This window comes from Anopheles nili, chromosome X, assembly GCF_943737925.1.
Source record: "Anopheles nili chromosome X, idAnoNiliSN_F5_01, whole genome shotgun sequence".
Taxonomy (NCBI): Eukaryota; Metazoa; Arthropoda; class Insecta; order Diptera; family Culicidae; genus Anopheles; species Anopheles nili.
This window is the reverse complement of record NC_071293.1, coordinates 1,523,817-1,550,184: the sequence shown is the minus strand read 5'-3', so window position 1 is coordinate 1,550,184 and position 26,368 is coordinate 1,523,817. Positions and strand designations below refer to the sequence as shown.

The window sequence follows — 26,368 nt, the reverse complement described above, 5'->3', positions numbered from 1 at the left end:
AAATGGCACGAGAGTAGGCATTTTTATGAACGTGCTCCTTTCCACACAATCAAGATATCTTCTTACAATTTTTCTTGCGATATGTGTGTAACCTGAAATTAAATCTAGATAAGTGATCTATCTAGATAAGCTATTTTAAAACTTATGTGTTACTCAGTGCATTATGTAGTGACGCCTACATTAAACATTAAATAAAGTGATCTTAATCATTCTTGGCATAACTTTTAAGCATAAACAAATACTAATGAACCAAATATTTGATCATACTTGAACACTTACTCAAAATAAACTTGTGTGTGTATATTTCTATGATTCTTCTCTAGAATCCCATCGTACAGTATGATTTGATAGTTCTTAGCGGTAAGTGGTGACGCAGGTGTTTCTTCGGCTTTTGGGTTTATTTTAATATAAGCCAGTATTTAATCTTATTTGCATTTAGCTGTCCAAATATAGATGCAAAGTACTACTTCTTATGTAGTTGATTAATTAATCCAACTTCAAATGGAACTTTTGTTTGCAAAATATAAATGTTTCTCTCACTTTATCAAACATTATATGAGGCTATACATGTATGATAATTTTACGATTTATGAATGAGCCCAGCTTTGTTTTACGATAACTTTTATCACAGCTTCAGCATCAGTTTAAGCTGTTTATTTGAAATGTAGCCAGCATGCTTATGCTGATATTTTGTTTGTTGTAAAAATTATATTATTTGCAGATTTATTGATAACATTACATAATCACAGCGAAAATGGGTTGGAATCTGCTTCCTGGATGGTTGTGGAATACTAGATCAACACTGCGAGCAGTTGTGATCATTGCGACCAATTGTGCATCAATTATAGCCCTTAGGATGTTACGGCGGCGTTGGTGTTACGAAAATCATAATCCTAGCTTCAGCCCTAACGAAGTAGTCATAATAACAGGATGCGATTCTGGTTTAGGGTACGTACTATTAAATTACGTTCATACAAATAAGTAAAGGAAATGAAGTTTATTAAAGAAATTTATGGAATCCTTTAAATACGCTAATAACCATTGATGTTACTGTCCTTTTCCTTTTATAAAAGCTATAATATGGCACAGTTATGCCTAAAGACCGGCATGACGGTAATGGGAACGTTTATCAGCACCGAATCTGAAGGATATAAAAATTTGGTGAAAGAAGCTAGCGTACCTGGAAGCTTAATATCATTTATAATGGATTTAAGAAATCAGCAAAACATTGAACTTATTCACAAACAAATACGCGACTGGTTTTCAATTAACAGAGCAGATCGTAAGCAAAATTTTAAAAATGATCTACTAGCGTTTAATAACTTTAATAAAATAATTCATCTATTTTTGTAGGTTTGTACGCCATCGTAAATAATGCTGGTGTAATGTGTTTCGGTGAAGCAGAATGGCTTACTAGCAACATTATAAAAGCTCAGCTTGATGTGAACATAGCCGGGACGATGTTGTTCACCATACCATTGCTCGATTTGGTGAGAGAATATCGCTCGCGGTTGGTCGTTGTAACTAGTCACTGTGGCCGCCAAGCATTACCCGGGTTAAGTATTTATTCAGCTACGAAATCTGCCCTACGAGCGTGGACTGACGCCATTCGGATGGAGCTTGCCTGTCATGGAGTTCCGGTTATTGAGTTCTTGCCCGGATCCTTTCTATTTCAGTCGAATATCTGTTCTCGACAGATGCCCAATTTTGAGGAAATGTGGTCAAACTTGAGCACAAATCAACAGTCGTTTTATGATGATTACTTTCATCGCTATACTGGGTATCTGGCTCCGTTGTGTGGAGAGCGTGCACCCGAAAAATTTAGAGAAAATGATCCATTAGCTAAGACTATTAGACACGTACTTTTTGATAAAAATCCAAAACCTTGCTATAGCTACGAGCCATGGCGTTACACCTTCTACTATAACGCATTCAAATTTTTACCTTTAACTTTGCGAGATAGACTGGTAAGGCAATTTTTAGCCATGCCTATGTTTTAAATTCCAGATCGTCGCTACTAAGATTCGATGATTTAATTAAATAAAATTATTATTAAATATTGACGAATATTTTAGTTCATTTGAATGAACCGAATGCTATAATTTTGCAATTCAGTTTATCGCTATTTAATATTTCCCAGTTGCTATGAAGAATAGTGGTGAAGCATTTGTAGCAACATTATCTAACACTTACGGATAACATGTTAACGGATCTATGTATGTGTTGCGAACGGTTCCACCATCAAGCACCCAGAGATATTGCTCTTATCGCGTTGTACTTCGTGCAATCGTATTATATAGTCACCAAGGCGCTTTGAGAGGATAGGCAGTAAGAAATGATGGAATGCTTTCGAACTGATAACGAAATGGAGATAATGTGACATGCGACGCTGGTTCTTCCAGTTACCAACAGCATCTCTTGTTGAGAACAGCTACAGTTCGCAGAGCGTAAGTTCATTTTATATTTTTTCGTGTTCTGTTTTCTTATTATCCCTGCCGGTATTGCCGTTTCATCAAATTTCACACAATTCAAAAATATTGTAGCTTAGGAAGCTGTTTTTATTTAAATATATATATTTTTATGGTGACCATTTTCAGAATGATTACAGCACTATTGCAGACAAGTTCAAAAATTAATAGTGTATTGCTAAAAAATATCTCTGGTAAAACGGTACGCAACATGGCAACGTATTTAGTAGAAGATGCAAAATTCAGTTTCTTGAAAGATCTCGGTTTAAGCCGTGTCAATAGTGGAATATACGATGGGCAATGGAGTAAAGGTAACGCCAAGTCAGTTCAATCCATTGATCCAGCAACAGGCCGAGTGATTGCAGAGGTTACTACGGGTTCAGAAAAAGATCTCGAGCAATGCCTTGCGGCAGGTGTGGCCGCATATGAAGAATGGAAAAAATTCCCAGCGCCGTTTCGTGGCGAAATTGTCCGCCAAATCGGCGAAGAACTTCGTAAGTTTAGAGAACCTCTCGGTAAGTTGGTTGCTCTCGAAATGGGCAAGATTCTGCCGGAAGGCATTGGGGAAGTGCAGGAGTTTGTCGATATTTGTGACTATGCAGTGGGGCTGTCGCGCATGTACGGAGGTTTCATCTTCCCTTCTGAACGACCTCAACATACCATTTTGGAAAAATGGAATCCGATCGGCCTAGTAGGCGTCATATCGGCGTTCAATTTCCCTTGCGCCGTATTTGGTTGGAATGCAGCTATTGCACTAACTGTCGGAAATTCGGTACTTTGGAAAGGTGCACCTACTACATCTCTAGTAAGCGTGGCTACCACCAAAATTGTAGCCGATGTAATCAAACGAAACAACCTTCCGCCAATAGTGACACTTTGCCAGGGTGATGTTGAAGTCGGCAAACGCATGGTGAGTGACGAACGAGTCAAACTGTTATCATTCACCGGTAGTACCGCGGTTGGTCGCACTGTTGGCGTTGAGGTGCAACGTCGATTTGGTAGATGTTTGCTAGAGCTTGGAGGCAACAATGCACTGATCATCAACGATGATGCTCCCCAACAAATGGCTCTTGATGCAGCGTTCTTCGGGTGCGTTGGAACAGCAGGGCAACGTTGTACTACCACGAGACGGCTTCTCATTCATGAAAAGCTGTATGATGATTTTGTTCAAAAACTGGTTAAACGCTACACAAATCTGATGCAACGTGTTGGACATCCGTTAGAACAATCAACACTTTACGGGCCACTACACAATCAGCAGGCGGTTGAAAACTACAAGCAAACTATACAGGAGGCGGTTTCGTTAGGCGGTAAAATCGAATGTGGTGGTAAGGTTTTGGAGCGTCCTGGATTTTTTGTCGAACCTACGATCATTTCCAATCTACCACACAATGCTTCCGTGGTAAAGCGAGAAACCTTTGCACCAATTGTGTACGTGTTTAAGACGAACAATTTAAAAGAAGCGATCGCTTGGAACAACGAGGTCGATCAAGGGCTCTCGTCATCACTCTTTACCAACAATATCCAATCGGCTTTTCAGGTAAGTCAAGTATTTTGCTAAAAAATCTCACGTCACCTGAATTCGTCCAATTCGTACCCTCAGTGGATCGGAGAAAATGGTTCAGACTGCGGCATAGTAAATATTAACACCTCGCCATCTGGAGCTGAAATTGGAGGAGCTTTTGGTGGTGAGAAGCATACTGGTGGCGGCCGTGAATCTGGATCCGATGCATGGAAGCAATACGCCCGTCGTTCTACAATTACCGTGAATCATTCAGCTGATTTGCCACTAGCGCAAGGAATTGTGTTTGAGTAACATGATGAACGGAAACTCATATCATATGTTGCGTAAAATAATAAAAAAAAAAACAAAATCAAAATCAAACAGTTTACTGTCGGTTTCGATGTAACGTCCATGTTTTCGTTGTCGTTGCATTTATGTGTTATTACTAACTGAGTAAGCGATTTCATTGATCGGGTAAGTCACAGATTTCAACATGCAATATAACTAATTTTGGTTTTATTAGTTATTTTCAATCTTAAGTTGTTCATCAAATTTTTAATTACATCCGTATTTGAAATTGCTTCGTAAACTGAATTCATTTCAGCGAATAAAAAAAATTCTCGCAAAATCAATAACCATTCGGTCATTTTAAGGATCGAGTTTCCTAACTTGTTCATGTCCCATGTGTTGATCTTAGTTATCCTATGTTTGTCTTTAGTTGAACTTCACTTTCAAATTAAAAACAAATTAATCCACCTATGAATAGCGTACTCTTCCGCATTATAAATACGAAAAATGGTACACCACTGCTTGTGCTTTTTAGAAAGGGATTAATACACTTCTAAAACCAATCTTTATGCTGTTATTTTACACTTTCTATGCGGGCAACGTATTTAGCACTTGACATGCTGGCATACTTCGCTGCCGAATTGCACGTGCAGCGGCAAAATGTATGGATCGTAATTATTCATATATTTCCTAAGTACGAGGATTCTCGCTAACTTAAAAAACATAAAAATATGTTACCTGCATGCAAAGTGTTAATGTAGCTTGATTTTCTGAATTAGGTTCCAAATTATTTCTTGTGCAGTGACATGAACGCTATAGTTATGATTTGTGAAAATTGTTTGTACCTTTAGCTCCAAAGGACCGTTTCCGATAAATACTACACTTACATCCCAATGAATTGCCTTTTCTATTTCAAATTTTTGTTTCAATTTGCGTTTATGCAGCTCACTAAACTTAATTAAAATATTCTCTTTCTATTCAGCTACAGCAAAGCAGGTTTAAGGATAAAATTAAATGCTTACTATCATGTGAACGATAGGCTACACCATAAATGTATACATACCAAAAAGTATACTTCTTGCTTAACTGATTTACTTGTTCCCGGAATTGGCTGTATTTCCAGGTGAAACATCATATCCCTCATCATCTTCATTGTCTTCCTTACTGTTTTCATGTAGCAACACATACTCTCGAGAACTGAATCCAAACTTTAATACATCTTTTTCATGCAATTCGAGATAACGTTTTGGCTCTATTTGCTTATTATTCACAAAAGTTCCGTTTGATGACTCTAGGTCAATAATGTACGGTCGAACACGTTGGCTAGTCGAACCGTCGAGTCGTTCGTATGGCACCAAACGATACTGCAAAACAGCGTGCTGTTTCGAACAAGACGGATGATCAACTGGCAGATCACAAACTTTCCTGTCCCGTCCCACCAGATAGCAACTTTGGCGATGAATGTAAAGTGTCGGCAAGGCTTGTTCGCCCTTGAAAGGATACAACCGCCAACGACGCTTTGGCTTTCGAGCACCTGGCGGCTCAGCATAGGCAATAACAACACCGTTAACTTTGTTGGCATCTTCTGTTAATTTGCCAGATAACCCAAAGTTCGGTTGCTCTATCTTCTTAGACGCGGATTCCGCTTCATCGTCGCATGCTTCCGTTTTAATACGTTTTTCAAATTTCGAGCCATGCTCCATATCATCGGAGTGGTGCAATTTTGTTTTATGCTCTGTTTGTTTACCCCAATCATGTTCTTGGTCTTCGATTCGATCTGTGGCATTTTTCTTAGAAATAGGGAGCCGTTCGGAATTGTTACGGAGTTTCGGGGATTCGCTGCGTTGTAGTATAAGACTTCGGCTACGGCTGCGATGGGATCTACGACGTGCTTCAACGTTCGGTGAAAAATTAGACTTTCCAGCTGTTGCGTTCGATTTCTGCTTATTATCTGGTTGACTGTAATTACCTTTCCGTTCATGAATATGAGAATTTTCGGCATAATCACGGCTGTTGCGTGTTGGTTTCGAATAGGAATGACGATTGCGAGAATCTCGACTTATATGTTGGTAGGTTACATAACTGTCGCTGCCGGTTCTTCGATGTTGACTACCTGGTTCATTGACAGAGGTGGAGTGTTCTCGTGAATGATCTCCACGCTGCTCTCTAGAATCAGCGCCAACCGACATTCGATCGGTTGTCGGTTGTTCATCGTTTTCGTCGCTTTGTCGACTTACTCTGTTTTGTAGTTTCTTGTCGTTAGCATATTCATTAGAACTAAACTGTCGAGCACGATGCTTCGTATAGTGGGCAATCTGCTTTGAATAATTACTGTGACCTCTTTTATCGTCGTAGTCATTTCGACGCTGATAGTCACCAGAGCGAGAAGCACCAAAGTTTTGATGTTCAGCATAGTTACGTCCTCGCTCTACGTCTCTACTGTGGTAATGTTCACTCGATCCAGGAGATCTTCTTCTATATCGATAGCCGTCGTCATTGCAGCTGTCGGAACCCATCGTTCGATATCTGAAAAAAAATCCAAAATGTCAATATTTCTTGCACATTTAATTCAAGCCATTATTATTATTATTATTCTTACGTTTTGGGATATTTGTTCTCAAGCCCCACTTTCCGATGGTGGGAATGTTCACCTTCTCCAGAGCTATCCCATCGCGAAGCCGCTTGATTAGGCAATGGGTCCTGTTTGTTGTGCGATGTTCGTTCTATCATCCATGATTGGTGAGATTTAGGAGAATTACACTCAGCTTTTCGGCCTTTCGGTGCTGGCTTTTGCATTGAGTCAACAATTGTTTCATGATCAGAAGAAATATTCGAACTTTTCTTTTCATCACTTTCTTCAACAGACATTTTACGATGTTTCTTATGTTTCTTAGATTTCTTTTCCTTTTTGTGTTTTTTCTTTTTCTTTTCAGCAAACTTATGCTTCGATCGGCTGCTTTCTTTGTCGCTATAGCCAGACATACCAAATTCTTCGTTGCTCTTGGTGCTACCTGCGTCCGAATGCATGGCACTCAATACATGGTGATTTTGCTTCAATTTGATCCGTTTTCGGTAATCCTTTGATGAGCTGCGCTCGGATGCACTACTACTTTCATCGGAATGGTATGCTTTTGATCGTTTGATTTTACCCATTCTGCCTATAATACAAAGTGGCGTAGAGTTTCACCTTGCGCTACAACAAAACAATGAAATCGTTACTATCATCGTTAGATTGTTGCAAAGTAATGAATCGAATGGTCTATTGAAAAGGAAAATAATACAATCTGCAATTGCTGTCGTAGACTTACTTAATCTATTATAATCAGTTCACCACCACGTTGCTTGTGTTAAAACAAACTAAACAAAATGAAATGCAATTATGCGAAGCAGCTAGCGCCCAAAAAATTATTTTTGATAATTTTAATCGATCATGAAATGAACAGAAGACGGCATTGAGATTTGCACTACTGACGTTCAGTTTTAAAGCTTTGACATATCTATTGTCTTGTTACATTTTTAGATTTTTAAGTTACATATTCTCGTCTTAACAACGAAAATAACTAAATTGCATAATGTGTAGACATACAATCGTTGTGAATAGATTAGCTTTTGCATGAATTCTTTTACACACTAGCCGAGTGACTGAGGATTACTAATGGGTGAACTTTTCTGTGTTTCACATTACAAGATTTGACAGCGTGGAAAGTTTACCGTTGACAGCAATAGCGCGCGTATTTAGCTGCATATATATTATTATATAGGCTGCAAGGTCCTGTGGTAATGATATTTGTTTACGTTTCGTGTATCGCGTACCTCCCGCTGTGTGCTTGTATACATCGTTTTACGCCGGTAATTGTTGTTTTTTCTCAGCATATTGGATGAATGAAATGAATTAATGGGGTAAATTAAAAAAAAAGGAATGATTGAACCTTGAGTGGACAAACATGTGAATGGGTTAAAAATTGAGTACACAGATTTATGCGTCGAAAAGAATTGAATATACACAAATTAATAGGATAGATTGAGCAAGATAAATGTACGAGTACACAGCAAGAAAGAACTTGATGATAAAGGGTGCACGATGTATTTTATACTTGAAAAAAAATGTATTAGATGATTTTTTTTCGAGCTTTCCTAACTTTTTCGTACGACCCATTTTTCGTAATCGCGAAAACGTTTATTGAGCATATTTCTGTACTTTTGTGTATTTTTGTTTTCTTAACCCCCTTTCTCAATGCGTTTGTGATTTATCAAGAGTGAATTTTTGTAACTGAACTTTTCACCTCTATTCTCTCCTTCATTTCCTCACAATAAGATATAACGCCTAGAATTTTTACTAAATAAGCATCGTTATTTGTAATACTAATGGCTCCCTGCCCCTAGTACTCCTCTCATATTCCTTAAAAGAGGAGCTTTGTCCTTTATTGTACGTATTGGCGTGATTTTTTTGCTAAGTAAACTTTTCTTGAGCAATTGCGTAAAAATTTAAGTGAGCCATTTTAAACCCTCTCATTTCACCTTTAATTTCTCCTACTCCCTCTTTTATATTAATGAACAGTCTATTTAAGCCCCGTTATGCACCATGCTTTCACGTTGTATTTTACTAAGGTTCTGCATTTTTTTTAATGAGAATAGAACCATAGATAATTCGATATTGTGAGATTGTTTTCAGATTAGGATATCAGGTCAACTATTGCTAGATGACAACCGAATCTATGTACAGTTTGTACATTATCATGCGTATGACAAGCTCCTTCATATACCATGCGCACACAGAGCAAGCATTGAAATGGACGTTTCATTACCACTAAAATTGACTAAGTATTATTCATCAATTTAAGTCGATCAAGTATATCCAAATTTATCAATAAATCATTTGATATGAACAAATCCACGTATTAGTTGCAGATAACATTCAAATATGCACAGTTGTGTTTTTGAGCGATTGATAATATATACTGTGAAATGATATGATCAAATACTTTAAACAACATTTAAAGTTAATGAAGTAACCTTTCAACTGTAAAATTATTAATTTTATTATAGCTATTTTAACTGTGGCTGTTTCTGCTACTACTGTAGTTGTTTACGCGTGATATCATACCCCGTGTAACACACGGTTTTATAGTGATTATACGACCAATTTCAAATTTATTGTTCTTTCTATTCAGAGCTGTGTGAAACTTTAACAAGGAAGTCTAGAAATTTTGTGCTCTACAGTCTAATATCTCTTTTTTTCAATGAAGAAATAAAGCTGCAGGTATAACCCAATGAAAATGTCCCCGACAAAGTGCCAGTGAGACGAACGTCAGAAATAAAAGAAAAATCTTTAATCATGAAAAACCCAATTGCAATATGGGATGGACTGATGTGAATTTAGTGTTTTGTGAGCGTTTTCATTATTTTAAGTGAACTCATCGAAATGCTTACACATATTTGTTATTAGTGAAACATATAAAGCATGATTCAGTAACGCAATTGAGGCGCATAACTGTGGTGTGTTTTATTTAAGCTGTAAGGTTCGTATTGCTTAAAATATAGTTGACCAAATGTATATGATTGATGTTGATATCAATTGTACCAATTACATTAAGCATGTGCTATTTGCAGCGTGGAAGTAATATACCACATGAAAATGAGCTGCAGCTGTATAGACCTGTGACAAGCATTCAATTAGGACATTCTAAGCCTAGGTGTACAACCATGTGTATATTTGTGTGTGCGTGTGTGTACGCGCGAATGTGTTTGGTTTTCTTTACTTTTTCAATGATTTTTTTGTAAAATTTATTAAGACGCTATGGATGACAGAGTGGGCTTTTATCCCCCATAAAGCATCTACCTCTTCCAGCGGCTCCCGCAGTCGTTCTCTATATGCATTTTTAACATAAATTATAAGCACCTTAAAACCATTTAAAACACTGCATTCATGGTGCTGCTGAATTGTTTTTTTTCTCTTCATTATAATTATTTCTATAGTTTGTACACGAACCAATGCTAACAAATTTAAGATTAGCGTAAAAAGCCGGTTTTTGTGTGGCCGGTTGAATGTGTAAAATGTTGATCCTCTATAAAGAAATTTACTCATGCAACAAAATAAACATTTTTTTATCTCATAGCCAATGCCTATATCATGCTGTGGTACCCACGCACGATTGTTTGCACGCCAAGCACGATTGTTATTTGCAACAACTACTTTAAAAATTTTAAACATTTTTTTTCGGTTTCTTGAACGGAATGGTTGTACAATGTTTCACCAACATTTATACAATTGTCTTTTGTAGGAATGTTATAGCTCTGCTGTTTGTTAAAGCGTAGCTCATATGGAAAAATCGGTTATTTGAAATGGCGACTTAGAACGATTGATGTGAAAGAATTTGATAAATGTGTATAGCCAATTTTAATGATGAACGATTTCAATGATTTGCTCTGATGGCTCTGATCTGGAGTAAAGTGCATTTTATTTAAAACTATCAATTCAAATGTAATATTGTTACGAAAATCAGGGAAACGAAGCATTGCCTCATTCAAAATCCATTCCTAAACGCTTCCTTTATTGATAATACGTTTTAGTTGATTTATATGCTAGGCTGTACGATAAAATTGTTTCATCGAAAATAATATTTTCATTACATATACTTTATTATTTCATGCATTGATTGTTTTCATTTCAATAGTCTAGCAATGCGACTATAGCGTTTCTATAGTAAATCAAATTTAATTCAATTGTTAATTTTCTCTTAACTCTTCAGAAGAAGAATTTCCGATATTGATGACCTTAATTTTTGCATTTCATTTCAGATATACTAGCTTGAAATTGTATATCTTTACCAACATTTAAGCTATTTGATAAGCGTCACTTATCAACTACAAGCAAGGATACGTTCGAAAAGGATTGGTTCGTTTTTTTGGATCTAAACCATGAATGAAAAAAAGTATAAACTCAAAAATACCGCTGCTAGTAAAGTGAAAGATGATTCTTTCAATTGTCATTTGTCCAAAATTGACGCGTCTGAAACGTACTTACTGAAAATAAAGACATGGAGCCCCGGGAAAAGATCACAGTGTTTTGTTACGTTTTATCGTCACACGAAAAGCAATATATCTACGATTCAACGCAACTCAAATTCCCTTCGAACGCGATTATCTTGTTCGCACAACTCATTGACTGACTCGATAAAGAATAAAGCAGACGATTCGATATTTATAACGCAAGCGATGTCCCACGATGCTTTAGACGACAACAAAATTCTTGATTTTTACAACGTTCCTATTGATTCAGACATCTACACAACGCCAATCGATTTGATCAGGAATACTTACAATGCTGAAACCTCTTTGTATCGAAATCAGAATGGTAAGTTACATACCACATACTACCCTCAAAGAACTCGAAAGATGTTCATGTGCAAAACAAAAAGCTAAAATTACACACAATTCATTTTTATTAAAATGAACATGACTTCACGTGGTCGCCGTGAATTGACGTGTTTTGTCCAGAATACATGCTTCTGATATAATGTTTTTTGTATTTATTGTTACTAAATTAAGCATCCTAAATCAACCAGTAGTATATAATTTCTTCAATAAAACATTTCGTTAAACAATAATCACTACCTTCGATCTTTTCCATTCATTTTCAGAAGCGTCACAGAGGAATAGTTGGAACAATTTACTAAACTGCAGTGAACAGATTAATTCCATTAATGAGCGTAGAAACATTAAACCCCAAATTATTATCGACAGAAAATCGTCAAAATCCGCTGATAAACATAGTAGTGATATAACTGATTCTAAGCGTAACGCTATATCCCACGAGATACGTACTCAGTGCAAAAAGTCAAACTTTTCAGTAAATCTTAAGCAAAAGTTTTGTAACATATTTCGTGTAAGCCGACAACAACATCATAAATCGTTTTTGAGCAACAAACGATCGATCGTTTCTAACCGCACTAAAGAAAATGTCTGCATCAAGGATAAAACCGAAAATACGATTTGCAAAAAATTGAATACCCCTCGGAAACTACCACCTCTTCCTTCCAATGGTAAGTTTTCAGTCTAGATATTGTTTATAAGAAAATATAACTTCATTATGCGTTAATAAATATGTTTCGAATCGTTATACAGAAACTGATTTAAGGTATTTGATGGGAGATACCAGCGATCAGAAAAAACGGACAAGCGAAAGAAGCACGTCGATGGACTTTACTGCAAGCATAGAAAAAGTTCAAGAGGTATGTTTGGTGGTAAAATTGATTTCATTTCATAATTTTAATTCATAATTTAAAATAAATAAATATATATATATATATATATATATATATATATATATACATATATATGTATATGTATATATATATATATATATATATATATATGTATATATATATATATATATATATATATATATATAAATATATATATATATATATATATATATATATATATATATTTCATCTATAATACCTTTCAGTTTGGTTGGTATTGGGGTCCAATAACTTCGGAAGGTGCCGAAAAAATATTGTCTAACGAGCCGGATGGCAGCTTTCTAGTTAGAGATAGCTCGGATGATCATTATATATTTTCTCTAACTTTCAAATTAAATGGCACGGTACGACACGTAAGAATAGATCAGGATCAAGGTAAGTTGCATGATTTGCATTTGAAAAAACAATTTAATCTAATTTATGTTTTTTTATATTTATTTATAGGATCCTTCTCATTTGGTTCTTGTGCTAAATTTAAATCACGAACAATTATGGAATTCATTGAAAATGCAGTAGAACATTCTAGGAGTGGGAGATATTTATTCTTTCTTCATAGGCGTCCAGAATATGGCCCCATGCGTGTTCAATTAACTAAACCAGTATCACGTTTTAAGCATGTGCAGAGTTTGCAACATATATGCAGGTATGCTATACCTTGAACAGAGATGCCACATACAAGACATGTGGGAGCATTTGGTTCAATTAAATTCCTTGAAAGTATTACATTTCTTTATTCAATGCTGGGAATTACATTTTTTATTTTCAGGTTTGTCATTCATAAAACAATCAAGCGAAAAGATCTTATACAAGCTCTTCCATTACCTAGAAGAGTATTGGACTATTTATGTTATAAAAATTGTCTTTCGGAGCGTACTGAGGCCGATGTGCTAAGCAGCCTGGAAAAACCAAATATTGTTCCTCGTTAGATTGGAAATGTGAACCTCTCTTTTCTGATATTGATAATGAAATATAATGTAAAAATAATGAAACTAATAAAAAATTTAAAACTCATAAACAAACGATAGGAATTGCATCATGTTGTTCAAGTTAATTGTTCACATTTGTTCGATGTCTACATATGTCACTGCTTCTTCAACTCGCTCGCTCACAACTAATATGACCACGTGGCCAATTGAAATATAGATTATTCCATTCCTGTCTACAAATAATTATTCTCCGGTCCTGACATCCCATATCTGGATACTCATTACATGTTCTGAGTATAGAACTCTGCAGGCCTATTCCACCTTTAGGATTAGGTGCTTAAATCTGCATATGAAATTTTTCGATTCATTATTATTAACTCCGAATTTAGTCCTGAACACATGTTGCTCAGAAACGACCGAAACGTCGTCGCCGTCTACTGAAAAGCCTACGTTTTCTTCAGTTTTGCTTACGTCAATCAAATCGTCAAGGTACATACTACTAATGCTACTGTTTCTTGACGATAGAATGTCATTTTTTATTTGTTTATTAGGCTAAAAGCCGAAATAGGAAAGTGCTTACTTGTGTTTGCATATTAATTGCAAAACGAGCAGAAACATGGGAGATTTAGCTGAGTCTGAACCCGATCGCAAAAAAATTAAGCATCAACTGGATGAAGATTCGTTAAGGTGTAAGCATTTTGTTCAGCGCAAAAAGCGATTTTGCAAGATGACGGTCGGTGTTGGGAAAGAGTTTTGTGGAGAGCATGAACCTACAAATACATTAATATCCAGTGATCGCATAGTGTGCCCTTTAGATCCGAAGCATACAATATCAGCTTCTAAGCTACAAAAGCATCTAAAAATCTGTAATGCTCGTCCGCCAACGCAACAAAAGGCGTACATCGTGCCCGGTATCAACTGTGCCTCTTCTGGTGATGAACAAGCTTCACCACCGTTGACAATGGCAGCTGGTAAAAAGCTGTCCGAAATACCGGTAGAAACGATGGCTGCACTTATTGCAAAAATTAACACTATTTATGATTCTGCAAGTCCAGCTATAAAGGAACATTCTCCCCGTCATGACATTTTAGAGCAAGAGCTAACAAGGGAGCACTATGGTCCGCAAACGTTGAAGCACCTGACCCAGTCATCTGCCTTACTTGGTCTGCTTGATCATCATGGCTTCCTGCAGAACGATACAGCTTTTATAGAATTTGGAGCCGGCAAGGGCCAAGTCTCGTACTGGCTTGCTAAAATCGTCGTTGACACGCAGTTGAGCCATTGCAAGGTACTGTTGGTTGACCGGGCTTCCCATCGACACAAAAAGGACAACAAAATTGAGGACAGGGAAATAGTACAACGGATTCGTGCCGATATTGCCGACCTCGTATTGTCGGAAATCGTTGGTAGCAACAAACAGTGTGTTGGGATAGGAAAACATCTTTGCGGGAGCGCAACGGACCTGGCTCTTCGTTGTCTTGTAAAGAGTAAATCGGCTAATTCTACTTTCACTGTAAAGGGATGTCTTTTTGCGTTGTGTTGCCATCATCGATGTGAATGGAACACATTCGTAGGAAAGCAGTTCCTCCTAGCCAACGGTATTGGTCAGCCGGAGTTCGAAAACATCGTACGCATGGTTAGCTGGGCAGTATGTGGTACCGGCCGGAGTCGCAATAAAAAGGAATCTCCGGATCTGGAAAACGAAAAACAGGATCGTTGCGGATTATCAAGAAATGAACGCGAAGTTATTGGTAAAAAATGCAAACGAATCCTAGATATAGCACGGTCAAAATATATGCAGCAAAATGGATACGAAGTGTATCTAAGGTATTATGTTACCAGTGAGATTACGCTTGAAAATGTTTGCCTTGTTTGTGTGGAGAAATAAAACACTGACACTTAAACTGTCTGTTTCAATATTTAATTTTTGTGCTTCGCAAAATGAACTCAACTTTAAATCCAATACTAGCTTATAAAACTTACATACCATCATTAAAAAAGATAACAAAACATATGTGCACGTTAAATGTACAGTAATAAATTTTATAATTGCCGGTAATCTAACCTCGCAAAAATTTAATTATAGTACGCGTAGAAGTCGTCTCGCCTAACAACCAATCGATCAATTCATGTCTCTATTTCCAACTAAATCTTGGGTGGAGGTTTCAACGGTGTAGTTTGTGGTGATGTTACCAAGCATACGATTAACAACGTCTCGCAACAAGTGAGGTTTGCAGTGCTCTTCTAGCCAAGGTATTACACCGGATGTAAGCTCGGCAAAATCGTTCATCGGAAGCTGCTCGAACGAGAGGAACATTTCATCCATGATAGCTTTGAATACCTGAAACTTTACATCATCACTAAGACGAGCCTCCGTTCGGCCTGGGGATGCTTGTTGATGTTGTAGCATATTTTCGTAATTTTTCTGTATGATACGCAAAGCCATTACTTCCTTCTGTAGTGATGCACGTTCCTCTTCTAGTTTCTTTTTGTTCTGTAAAAGATAACCGATGTAATCTATCGATTTCTGAAGAACTGACGCTTTGCTGAGTTTGTAGCCGGACGCATCGGTTTGTTGGCATGTTGGCACGAGATCTTGCAGCGAATCGTAGCCTTTTTTAATGGCATCTCGGCGCTTCTGTTCCGCTTGTGTGTGCGCTTCTCGTCGCCGTTCCTTGTAGCTCATCGTGCTACTTTTGTTATCTCCAGAGTCTTCTTCATCTTCTGAACATTGAGATCAAGAATACCATGAAGCCATTTTACGGTCATGCATCGCTTGTGTAACAAACAACAACATGCTTGCCTGAATTATGTGCTGACGATGTTGGTGTATGAATGCTCCCGGCGCTGGAGCATCGAGAGTACATGGTACGATCCTTTTCTGGAGGGCTTGAAGGTTCCATCTTCATATCCATTTCGTACTTTATACCACCTTATGTATGTGTAATCAAATAGTATGTATGTGATCGATATATAGATCCCAATAAACTTACTGTCGTTCATTTGTGTTGGCGTTGTTGTGTGTTATGACAATTTTAGGATGGAAGTTCCAGTTGTTTCACCAACTAACTAATTTTTTAAATTTAATCGCTGAATCTGCAAACAAAGACTAGAATGGTTAACGATGGCAAACGACGTTTAACGCAAAAAACTGATAAGGCGTATAAGCACAGGTGAAGTATGGTAGGCGTGCTTGAGCCGCTCACAGTTTAGGGTTGATAGGCAAGATGTACATTTGTGGAATGCTTATCTAAGTAAGAATTTCTGAATAAGTAATGTATAAATGATTTAAGATACTACGCAGAGATCAAAGAAAATTCTATTTCGGATGTATAATCCTTTTCACCTTTTAGTTTTAAATATAGTTTGAAGCCACATTTAAAACTACGAATAAATTATGGAAAATTACAAAAACACTAAAGGCGTTTTGGGGCCAATTAAGAGTTATTATGAAAATTATTCTGCTATAACGATCCCTAAAGCGACAAAACAATTTATAGTATAGCTTTGCAATGTACAAAAAGGATCAATCGACGATCACGTCACAACAAACGACATTATATCACACCTTGATGAACATATTTTATATTAATATATCAATTTTTCAAAAAATTGAAAGAAATTTCAATTGCAATTGTACTAAAATATACCTAAGATTGCGGATAAAATAATTATCGAGTTATTTCCTAACAACGTATCAACCAAAACAGACCCACACTCGCGTGTATATGCAATCAAGTGAAACACAAATGAGCATCGCTAATGTCAATGAAGGAACAAGAGCAATTTTGGAAGTTCTGTAACATAGCTCTAACGACGTTTAGGACGCCGATTTCATATTACTACAATCTTAAGCTATCTGATGGTTAAGCCGCAATGGGCTTTGAAACTTTTTACATACAACTTTTCAAAATTAAATTAAAAACAAATGTTTTTTGTTGTAGTGGAGATGAACAGTGTATATGCTCCTTTATATGCCATTGACAACTCTCATGAAAGGACGACAGGTCAGATTCATGTTTCGCATCAGGCAATAATTTTGAAGACGCAGTTCATAGTCTTTTCGAATTCAGCAGGTTTAGGGTTTTGTGTTAGTGGTGTCAAAGTGATATTTGCAGCATGTTAAATCTAGTAATATGCAGTAGAAACAAAAGTTAAATCTAGCAATATGTAATTTATTTATTTCAAGTTGTACAACGCTTGTTTTCCTGATAGAAAGATAAAGTAGCATATTGGAGTTGAAACCGTAGCGTCAAAGCAAGTTACACTGAAACAGTGAGTGTTCATTCTGCTGAGTTCTCCACTATAGCACATATCAGTGAATTATTGTTGGCCCATGCTACACCTTGCTACTTCATTCATATCTGGCAAGCCAGCAATGAATGATCGGCCATCACTCATTGACAAAGAGGAGTTGTGTGTTAGGTGAAAGCAGTGTTCGGGAACGGCGCAAAAGAAAAAACGCAGTTTTTTGTTACCATGTTTTAATAGACAGCGCCCTCGAGCGACGCCGCAGCTAAATTAGATAAACAAACCATAAAATGGCGTCAACGGATCCTACGAAATCTTCGTTTACTACGCAAACAGAAAAACCGAATCACTATACGTAAGTAGCGTCCTGTAACATCGACAATGGCGGACAAGCGCCAAAAGCTCACCGAATGCACACCATGCTCTTGCTGTTGGCGAGCTCGATTGGCAAGCACGCATAAACGTCACGCAGGAACAGTTTGTGTACCTGTTAATTGTTTTTTGCTCTTTGATGCTCGTATTTATCCCCGCAGCTACCTTAAGGAATTCCGCGTCGACCAGTGTCCATCGTTCCTGCAACATAAATGCAATCAACATCGGCCATTCGTGTGCTTCCATTGGCACTTCATGAATCAGCGCCGCCGTCGACCTGTCCGCAGACGAGACGGATCATTCAACTATAGTGCTGATAATTATTGCCCAAAATATGACGAAACGACAGGAATCTGTCCGGACGGCGATGAGTAAGTACAGCACATATTTTCTCGTTCAGTTGGCTCTTCTGGGGGAACCGGCCATCCAGACCACCCATGACGCGGCTCATAAAGTTTTACCTATTCTATGCTAAAGCTTATTCTTTTTTGTTCTTAAAAATTGTCTGAATATCATGTTCGTACGTAAAACCATTTATATTTATTTGTTTTATCGTATCATGTTTTAATTACGAATTTTCAGTCAGGTTTTGTGATGCCTGATAAGCAATCAGCTGAGCTTACACGTTTGTTTTTCCTTCATTCATATTGTAAAGGTAGTGAATGCTGTTGTTTTTTCATTTAGAGCCTTTTCCATAGATTCCTTTTTACTCATAAAAAATGTTATAAACAAGAGTACCATATGGCGTTTATAATTGTTGAATTACTCTTACTGCCTCAGTCAACGGGCAGGTTGGGGCAGTTTAATTTGTTAAATTTCATGATTTGGAATCTTTGGCAATGAAAAAAAAAATTGAATATGAATCAAACCAATAAGAATGTGTGGAATATCATTTTCATAATATAGAATCATCAGCAATGCGCTCTCGTTTTCTGCTCATCGTTACAGTCGATTTTAGCAGATACAGGCGCTTTGTTCATAGTTTTTTATCCTTACAACTTGATTCAAATTTGAAAACAAGATAAATAGTAGCGAAAAGAAAGCTCGGTGAAACGAGTCCGATGGAGGTATATACAAAGATGGAGAGTGTGGGAGAAAATGCGGAGCAGTAACGCGCTACATGGCATGAGCGAGATTTTTTGTGTTCTTTAGTTTATTGCGACGCTAGCGACTCTACTGCTACTTTGTCTTTCGTAGAGTGCTACGGTGTCATCGGCGCCATCTTCGTTGTTAAATTTCATAACCTTTGTTTTGAAGACGCTTCTGTATAGACACAATCTGTGCAGACGCAAGTGTGTGTGAAGTATCGTAAGCGCGCTTCTATGCTGGGGTAGTTTGTTCGACGCGAATGAACAGGCTGTGTGGAATGCGAAGCAAGTGCTGGCATAGCATAGATCAATTCGTGAATCGCGATTGTGTGTCAATGAAGCAAGTGTTCGTACGTACGATGTGCGTGTGTGTGTTAAAATGAAGTGCATAGCGTGAATATGTGGTGTGTTTTGGATAAAGCAAAGCACGCTGCGAATGTTTACGGTATCCGTGAGACAATGTGCCACTTCGATGCTACGTCTTTAAACCATAAATTTCAATAGAAATTACACTATGAGTTCAAAATATCAATAGGTCAAAAAGCTCAACAATCAACAGGCCTTAAGGCCAATCGAACCGTTTCCGTTGGCCATCATCGATCAAATCTATTCATCAGACATATTTGCTTCGCAATCAACCATATAAACCAAGTTTTACTGTGTTTTTTGTTTAGTTATGGAAAATTCTTTTAGGAATCTTTCGGATCCGGTTATCCTGCTTATATGCTGTAACGAAAAAGTTATGATTGGTTTGAAAACAATAATGTTTCTTTGTTGTTGGTTACCAAATTGGGCCAATTTTTTATGTGGAAGTAATCTGGCAGGAAAAACGGGTTTATCAATCCAACTGGCAACAATCAGCAATTTTCAGCTCATTCCAATAATGAAACCGAATGCGTACACTAAAAGAGGTTTTGAAAACATGGAATTTCTACTGCTTATTACATGTTGTGATTTGATAAAATTATCAGTCTATATATGGGGAAAAATGCTTGATAGTATAAGTTGAAAAAGATAAACATGTAACTATGAAATAAATACGGCATACGGATTGCCATTAATGGGGTAATTTTCTTAAACTTCTCGTTCCCAGTTGTCCATTTCTACACCGCACAGCTGGTGACACTGAGCGACGGTATCATTTGCGCTACTACAAAACGTGCATGTGCGTACACGACACAGATGCCCGAGGGTATTGCGTTAAAAACGGACACCATTGTGCATTTGCGCATGGCATTCACGATCAGCGCCCGCCGGTGTACGACATCAAAGAACTGGAGGCACTCCAGAATGTTGAAGAAGCCGGAGAAGGGCTGAACGGACCCAACGTTCTCGATAAGGAGCGCAACCTTATGAACGAGGACCCCAAATGGCAGGACACCAACTACGTGCTGGCGCACTACAAGACGGAACCGTGTAAGCGTCCTCCGCGGCTGTGTCGTCAGGGCTACGCTTGTCCACAGTTCCACAACAGCAAAGACAAACGTCGTAGTCCTAGAAAGTTCAAATACAGGTAAGTTGGCAGGATACGTGAGTCGAACAACAAGTGCTACTACCATGCCTGTTGGCTGTCATTGTCTTGCAGATCTACTCCGTGTCCGAACGTGAAGCATGGCGAAGAATGGGGTGAACCAGCAAACTGTGAAGCCGGCGACAACTGCCAGTACTGCCACACACGCACAGAGCAGCAGTTCCATCCGGAGATTTACAAGTCGACCAAATGCAACGACGTGCAGCAAGCAGGATATTGTCCTCGCTCAGTGTTTTGTGCGTTTGCACATGTGGAACGTGAGTGGCGCTCTAATCCATCCCTCTAGGATAGCCTATTCAGATCGCTAGTATCCAACATCTTGACCGAGAATTATTATTTTCAGCCTACATAGTAATGGAAGAGGAACCGCAGAACATGGCGCTGACTGATATGCGCTCATCTGTACTGTCATCGGCAGATGGCGTAGGCCCTTCGTCGGGTAGCGGAGTGTCGGGCGGCGGAAATAGCGCTGCAGGAGGCCCGGTCGCTGGAAGTGTTGTAGGAGCAGCAGTCCTTGGTGGTGTTGGAGGTGTCGGCAATGGTGGAACATCCGGACCAAATGTTGCAGGAGGTTCGCTGGTGTCTGCCGTTGTCGGATCTGGCACCAAAAAGGACTCCCACGATCTAGGGGTAAGCAGAAAATAACTGAGGGCAGAAGCAACGTAGCGCGTCCGCGAACGGTGGCAAGTTTAATCCGCGTAGAATCTTTCGTATTTCCAGCTACTGCCGAATGGCAGTGCTGAAAGCAGCGAGTCGGCAAGCACCAGCAGCCTAGGCTCAAATAACAGCTCGCACAATAAGGCACCAGGGTCGCATTTGCAGCAGCAAAAACACAACGCCACGCTTCTGGGTAATGGACACGGCGGAAATCCGCTCGGCGGTTTGGGTTTATTGAGCAACGGTGGTCAAAATACTGCCAACTGCGGTAGTGCCAATGCTAACTCACTTTTATCAAACATTGACTTCAATCCGGATTTATCGAAACAGGTAATTTACAATATGTGCACACTGTGATACTGGCCCTTGAATTTTCACTAAACTCTCTTCTTTCAACCGTGTGCTAGATAATTGCTATCGACAATGATCTCTCTTTGAATCCTATCGAGCGCGAGCAGCGCAAGCGCATGGCGTGTCTAACGTTTAATATACTTAATGTAGGCTCACCGCTCGACGGTGGAATGTGTAAGTAAATCGCCGAGTCGGTATATTTTCTCAGTACATTAGATGAGAAATACAATCAAATTCTGCTTTTCACGCTTGTAGATGATCTAGCCCGGCGTGACAATATGCATGGACTCGAAAATTCCATCTCTGGTCTCATGCCTTCGGGTCTATTGGCAAGCAGTTCAGCGCCGGTCAACATTCCAGGTTCATCCGTGGGTAACTCAATCACCGGTAAGTTGTGGGCGCATCCATTGGAGTATAATGCCTACGACTTTTAGCATTTTGCGGTCTCCTTCATCGGTGTTTATGAATTGCAGGCATTCTTCAAGGCACGTCCGCACCGGTGAACATTCCTGGCAGCTCTCTAGGCCACAATTTTAGTCCCTCTTCGCATTCGAACTTGTTCGGTTTACATGATCCATTTGGGGCGCATCACATAGGCAGTGGTTCAGCACCGAAGCTGAGCAATAATTCTTACGGGCACAACCATAACGATAATTTTTTCTTCCATTCGAATAACATAATTTCGCCTGTACTTGGAGACGGATTGTCTGCTAGTCCCGAAATAAGGTAACCAAGGATTTCACTAGAGCACCTTCTAGTGAATAATTTTCACAAAAGAATCTTTTCTATACTGTTTATCGTAGAAGAATGTCGGATCTCCCATTAAGCAGTGAGTTAAGTAGTAACACAACGAATCTGCTCTTTGGTGATAATCAGCACCATCAGACGCAGCAGGCGCAACAATCACAGCAGCAACACCTTCATCATCAGGCGCAACAATCTCAGCAACAACAACTACCGCAACAACAGCAATCACAGCAACAACAAGTGCAGCAACAAGCTCCACAACAGCAGCAACAACAACAAATGATGAACTGGGAAGAGCGTCTCATGCAGGCGACTACAGCCTGCGAAGCATGGAAAGCACAAATGGAGGAAAGCAATCGGAAGGTAATCATCAGCAAAACCAAATGTTAAAATGCTATGTTGAAGGCGTTGTCATTATAGTAATAAGCGATTTATTACGTTTATTAATCCTTCATTCCCTTTCCTATTCTTAGACGGTAATTGCAGAGCAGCAGCGTGACGAAGCATTGTCGCATGTGAAAGCACTAAAGGAGCAGCTGGAGCAGCAAAGCTTGTCTGGAAATGGGTGCGCATCTAATTATCGTGTATGTGAGCTACGCGGTATGCCGTTATCAAAATTGAAAAATATACAGGTAAATAGGAACCATTTGTGTTGCAAAACTGAAATAATAATGCCACCCAATATCACTTTACAGGCCAAATTAAGGAAAGACATGGAGGAGGTTGAAACAGTATTATACCAAGAGACGGCTAACAAATGTATGAAGTGCGAGGAAAAAAATCGATCGGTTACGCTCGTGCCGTGCAATCACCTTGTCGTCTGTGATACGTGCGCTACGACTCAGCGAGAATGTCCCTATTGTCAAACGCCAGTCACACCTAAGGCTTAAGCAGCAACAAAGCTGCACGTCTTGGGATTATAGCTAGGCGTAGAAATGGGCGGTGCGTGTGACGTCAGGCGCGTATATTCCATCTACTGTCTAAACACATTGACAGCCGGCCACGCGATAACGCGGGATTCTGAAACTATCACTTGAGCGCCAGTCCGCGAAAACACGGGTTTATGAATCTTTCACTTGAATGCCAGCGAAAACGCTGTAAATTCCGATGTTAGTATATCGTACGTTTACGTTTTTGGTGGAACTGTTTGAAAACTTTTATTATTTTGTAGCATTTTAACCATATAATAAGGGCCAAGTTTCCCAGATCTTACATGTGTTACATGTCACAGAATAATTACAAAAACTAACCGAGTCAGCCGAGGCCTGTATAAGGCTATCTGCGGCTGTTGGGAGGAAATGCCTTTCAGCTCACAAAAAATGATCCGAATCTAAATACGGCCCGTTCTTAAATAAATAACAATAACAAAATTTCCCAGGTCACCATGTCTCCTATTTTTGGGTGACTGCAAAAACGATTTTTTTTCCAAGTAATGACATAATTTTCTGGTCCAATTTTTTTCCTTCCGCACAGTATTTTTCCATGTTGCAAGAATATGTGGTTCTAGTTTCGCATAGCATACGGCAAAGTAGATCGTACTTTACTATTTTTGCTGGATTGAATGTTTTTATAGATGTTTTTTTTATGTTACATGGGTAAAATGTTACAAATTAATAAAAGTTTTCAAACAGTTCCACCAGAAACGTAAACGTACGATATACTAATATCGGAATTTACTCTTCAAAAGTAGAAAGATTATTGCAGAAATTATTACGTCAGTCTTGCGAAATTCTCAGAATGCCGTGTTTTTGCTGGCATTCAACTGATAGTTTCAGAATCCCGCGTTTTCGCGGGGCCGGCTGTCAATATGTTAAGAAAGAGCATATTGCAGACTCTATCGGATTATTCGGTAAATTCAGAAGATTATGTTATAGAACTTGAGGACAGCGATAGAGATATGGCTCCCAGAAAAAGATCAAGAGCTGTTCCAAGCGTGTCCGATAATTCCAGTTATTGTGAAATGTCCACGGATAGACATAGTTACAGCAAAGAGTGGTAAGACGAAGATAAAATACCTAACATACCCCTTTTTACAGGTGAACCCGACTTAAAGCATTTTCCTGCTGATACGAAAAGCGTAAAAGAAGTTGTCGAATTGCTTATTAGTAATTTGGACCAGTTAATTGGAAAAAATTGGACCAGACCATGTTTTCGTTTTTGCTGTCACCCTAAAATAGGAGACATGGCCACCTGGAAATTTTGCCATCACCCATTTTTGGGTGACGTGGCACTCAAAGTGTCAAATCATTTTTCAGTCGCCGGCTGTCTATGTGTTAAGTTGGGCATCGAAGGCGAATACGAAATATATTTATTTTTTCTTACAATTTTCTTGATTACCATACGTTGTGCCGTACTTTTTGCAAACAGGTGCTGCATCAAAACCATTTTGGACACAGAATCAAATCATTTTGAGAGAAGATACTTGATGTTTGAATCGGAAGAGCGACATTGAAACGGCTATATCTGCATTCAAATTTGAACACTAGACAATTTCTGGGTTACGGATAGGGTCGATAGCAATAATATTTAATGCCTCCTTTTTTCTGATGAAATGAAGCACCAGAATCCGGCAAGAATACATTATATAGATGTATTAAAAATAAAAATTCCAGAATAATATTCTTAGCAGTTGCTAAATATTGGACTATGAATATACTATGACGTATTGAATATATTAAAAAAAAACACATTTTTGCTCGTATAATCGCTTCCTCTTGTGAAGTCGTAGTTTATGAAAAGAAACTACAAAATGGAATATATAATCAGGTCTGCTTTTAAATGTGTGTTCTTAATATTTTGGTTTTTATTGTCGAAGCAAAGCATATGAATCTACTGATCAAAATAAGTGAAAATCAACAAATCAGGAAGTTATATAAGAGTAATCTTTCTACGTGCTCATCTATGAGCGGGTTAAGAAGAGAGAGACACAGAAACACCTATGAGTTGTGTTGGCCGTGAGTTTGAACGAGGAACAACAGAAAAGGAAGAAAAGATCAAATAGATCAAAACAAATGATTTTGATGAGCATATAGTAGATATTTATGGTATGCGATAATGAACAATCACATTTTTAAATCTTAAGTTACGGAAGGAGCTTACTGGAAATGGAGAAACATATTTATGTTTATTTAATATTTTTAGTTTTATGTTAGATCGATAACGTGCCGTACTTTGCTTTTTTCGGAGACTGAAAAGGGATAAGAGCTGTGTGAAAACTAAACAGCAAGATAATAACCCATCATCTCTAACCTGCGTGCCGGAGTGGAACACTCTAATCAGCAGGCACAGTATCCTAGATCTATTTAAGTATATTGTTTGTTGTATATCACCTTAGTAGCAATGATTTTTGGTTTTTAAGGCATTTTCAATTTAAAATTTTGTTGGCGAATTTTTTGCGTATAGTTGTTCTCATGGAGAATTGTCCGGATTAGTTCTTGCAAGATATTATAGCTTATTTCTGGTAGTTTAAAATTCGCGTTACATTATCGCCTTTGATTAAAATATTTTTCAAAATATGTCAACTATTCAATGAAAGTTCTGGCGTTGTGCTCTTGTTAAAGAATGAGTTTTTTAAATATTCTTTTTAGAAAATCAAAATACGGATACGTATAGCAGTTCAGTCGGGGGCTCGATAGCCAAAGCATTAGCACACGATAGTATCGGGTTTGAATCTCATCTGAACCTCCCCCGGACGCATGAGTGACTATCCAGCTACGACAAATTTCATGTCATAGAAAGCCTTGGCCAATAAACCTACAGCCTACAAATAATGCAACGTTATTGCACGCTCTTTCCCTCTTAAACCCTTAAGCGATGTAACGTCAAGTAGATGCTTGCGCTACAACTTGATCGAAAACATGGATTACTCCATTAAACACATCGTTCTGTGTCACGGTACCCGTAATATTGTCGGTACCGATG

General features: G+C 38.3%; 7 protein-coding genes across 7 annotated transcripts; 5 read left to right on the top strand and 2 right to left on the bottom strand.

Moving 5' to 3' along the window:
• Positions 1 to 754: 754 nt before the first annotated feature.
• Positions 755 to 2,000, top strand: LOC128728372 (retinol dehydrogenase 7). The gene is made up of 3 exons (XM_053821994.1): positions 755 to 948; positions 1,074 to 1,282; positions 1,354 to 2,000. Exons 1-3 carry the CDS (start codon positions 755 to 757, stop codon positions 1,998 to 2,000), a joined length of 1,050 nt encoding a protein of 349 aa, XP_053677969.1.
• A 587-nt stretch (positions 2,001 to 2,587) lies between these two features.
• On the top strand, positions 2,588 to 4,313 carry LOC128729241 (putative aldehyde dehydrogenase family 7 member A1 homolog). Its single transcript, XM_053822903.1, has 2 exons — positions 2,588 to 4,008; positions 4,072 to 4,313. Exons 1-2 carry the CDS (start codon positions 2,599 to 2,601, stop codon positions 4,282 to 4,284), a joined length of 1,623 nt encoding a protein of 540 aa, XP_053678878.1. The 5' UTR covers positions 2,588 to 2,598; the 3' UTR covers positions 4,285 to 4,313.
• On the bottom strand, positions 4,103 to 7,727 carry LOC128728371 (probable serine/threonine-protein kinase DDB_G0280133). Its single transcript, XM_053821993.1, has 3 exons — positions 7,569 to 7,727; positions 6,860 to 7,453; positions 4,103 to 6,786 (listed from the first exon to the last, which is right to left on the bottom strand). The coding sequence occupies exons 2-3, from the start codon at positions 7,411 to 7,413 to the stop codon at positions 5,352 to 5,354; spliced, it is 1,989 nt and encodes a 662-aa protein (XP_053677968.1). The 5' UTR covers positions 7,414 to 7,453; positions 7,569 to 7,727; the 3' UTR covers positions 4,103 to 5,351.
• Positions 7,728 to 11,178: 3,451 nt separating this feature from the next.
• LOC128728748 (uncharacterized) lies at positions 11,179 to 13,539 on the top strand. Its single transcript, XM_053822391.1, has 6 exons — positions 11,179 to 11,614; positions 11,901 to 12,302; positions 12,385 to 12,491; positions 12,731 to 12,899; positions 12,969 to 13,167; positions 13,291 to 13,539. The coding sequence occupies exons 1-6, from the start codon at positions 11,179 to 11,181 to the stop codon at positions 13,448 to 13,450; spliced, it is 1,473 nt and encodes a 490-aa protein (XP_053678366.1). The 3' UTR covers positions 13,451 to 13,539.
• A 527-nt stretch (positions 13,540 to 14,066) lies between these two features.
• LOC128728627 (tRNA:m(4)X modification enzyme TRM13 homolog) lies at positions 14,067 to 15,385 on the top strand. The gene has a single exon (XM_053822255.1). It carries the CDS (start codon positions 14,067 to 14,069, stop codon positions 15,336 to 15,338), a length of 1,272 nt encoding a protein of 423 aa, XP_053678230.1. The 3' UTR covers positions 15,339 to 15,385.
• Positions 15,385 to 17,158, bottom strand: LOC128728628 (max-like protein X). The gene is made up of 4 exons (XM_053822256.1): positions 17,101 to 17,158; positions 16,444 to 16,546; positions 16,254 to 16,382; positions 15,385 to 16,174 (listed from the first exon to the last, which is right to left on the bottom strand). The coding sequence occupies exons 2-4, from the start codon at positions 16,451 to 16,453 to the stop codon at positions 15,573 to 15,575; spliced, it is 741 nt and encodes a 246-aa protein (XP_053678231.1). The 5' UTR covers positions 16,454 to 16,546; positions 17,101 to 17,158; the 3' UTR covers positions 15,385 to 15,572.
• Positions 17,159 to 17,991: 833 nt separating this feature from the next.
• On the top strand, positions 17,992 to 23,337 carry LOC128728701 (RING finger protein unkempt homolog). Its single transcript, XM_053822336.1, has 12 exons — positions 17,992 to 18,056; positions 18,235 to 18,444; positions 20,255 to 20,674; positions 20,747 to 20,949; positions 21,036 to 21,322; positions 21,395 to 21,679; positions 21,757 to 21,874; positions 21,956 to 22,087; positions 22,174 to 22,426; positions 22,504 to 22,810; positions 22,921 to 23,079; positions 23,143 to 23,337. The coding sequence occupies exons 1-12, from the start codon at positions 17,992 to 17,994 to the stop codon at positions 23,335 to 23,337; spliced, it is 2,634 nt and encodes an 877-aa protein (XP_053678311.1).
• The last annotated feature ends 3,031 nt before the right edge of the window (positions 23,338 to 26,368 follow it).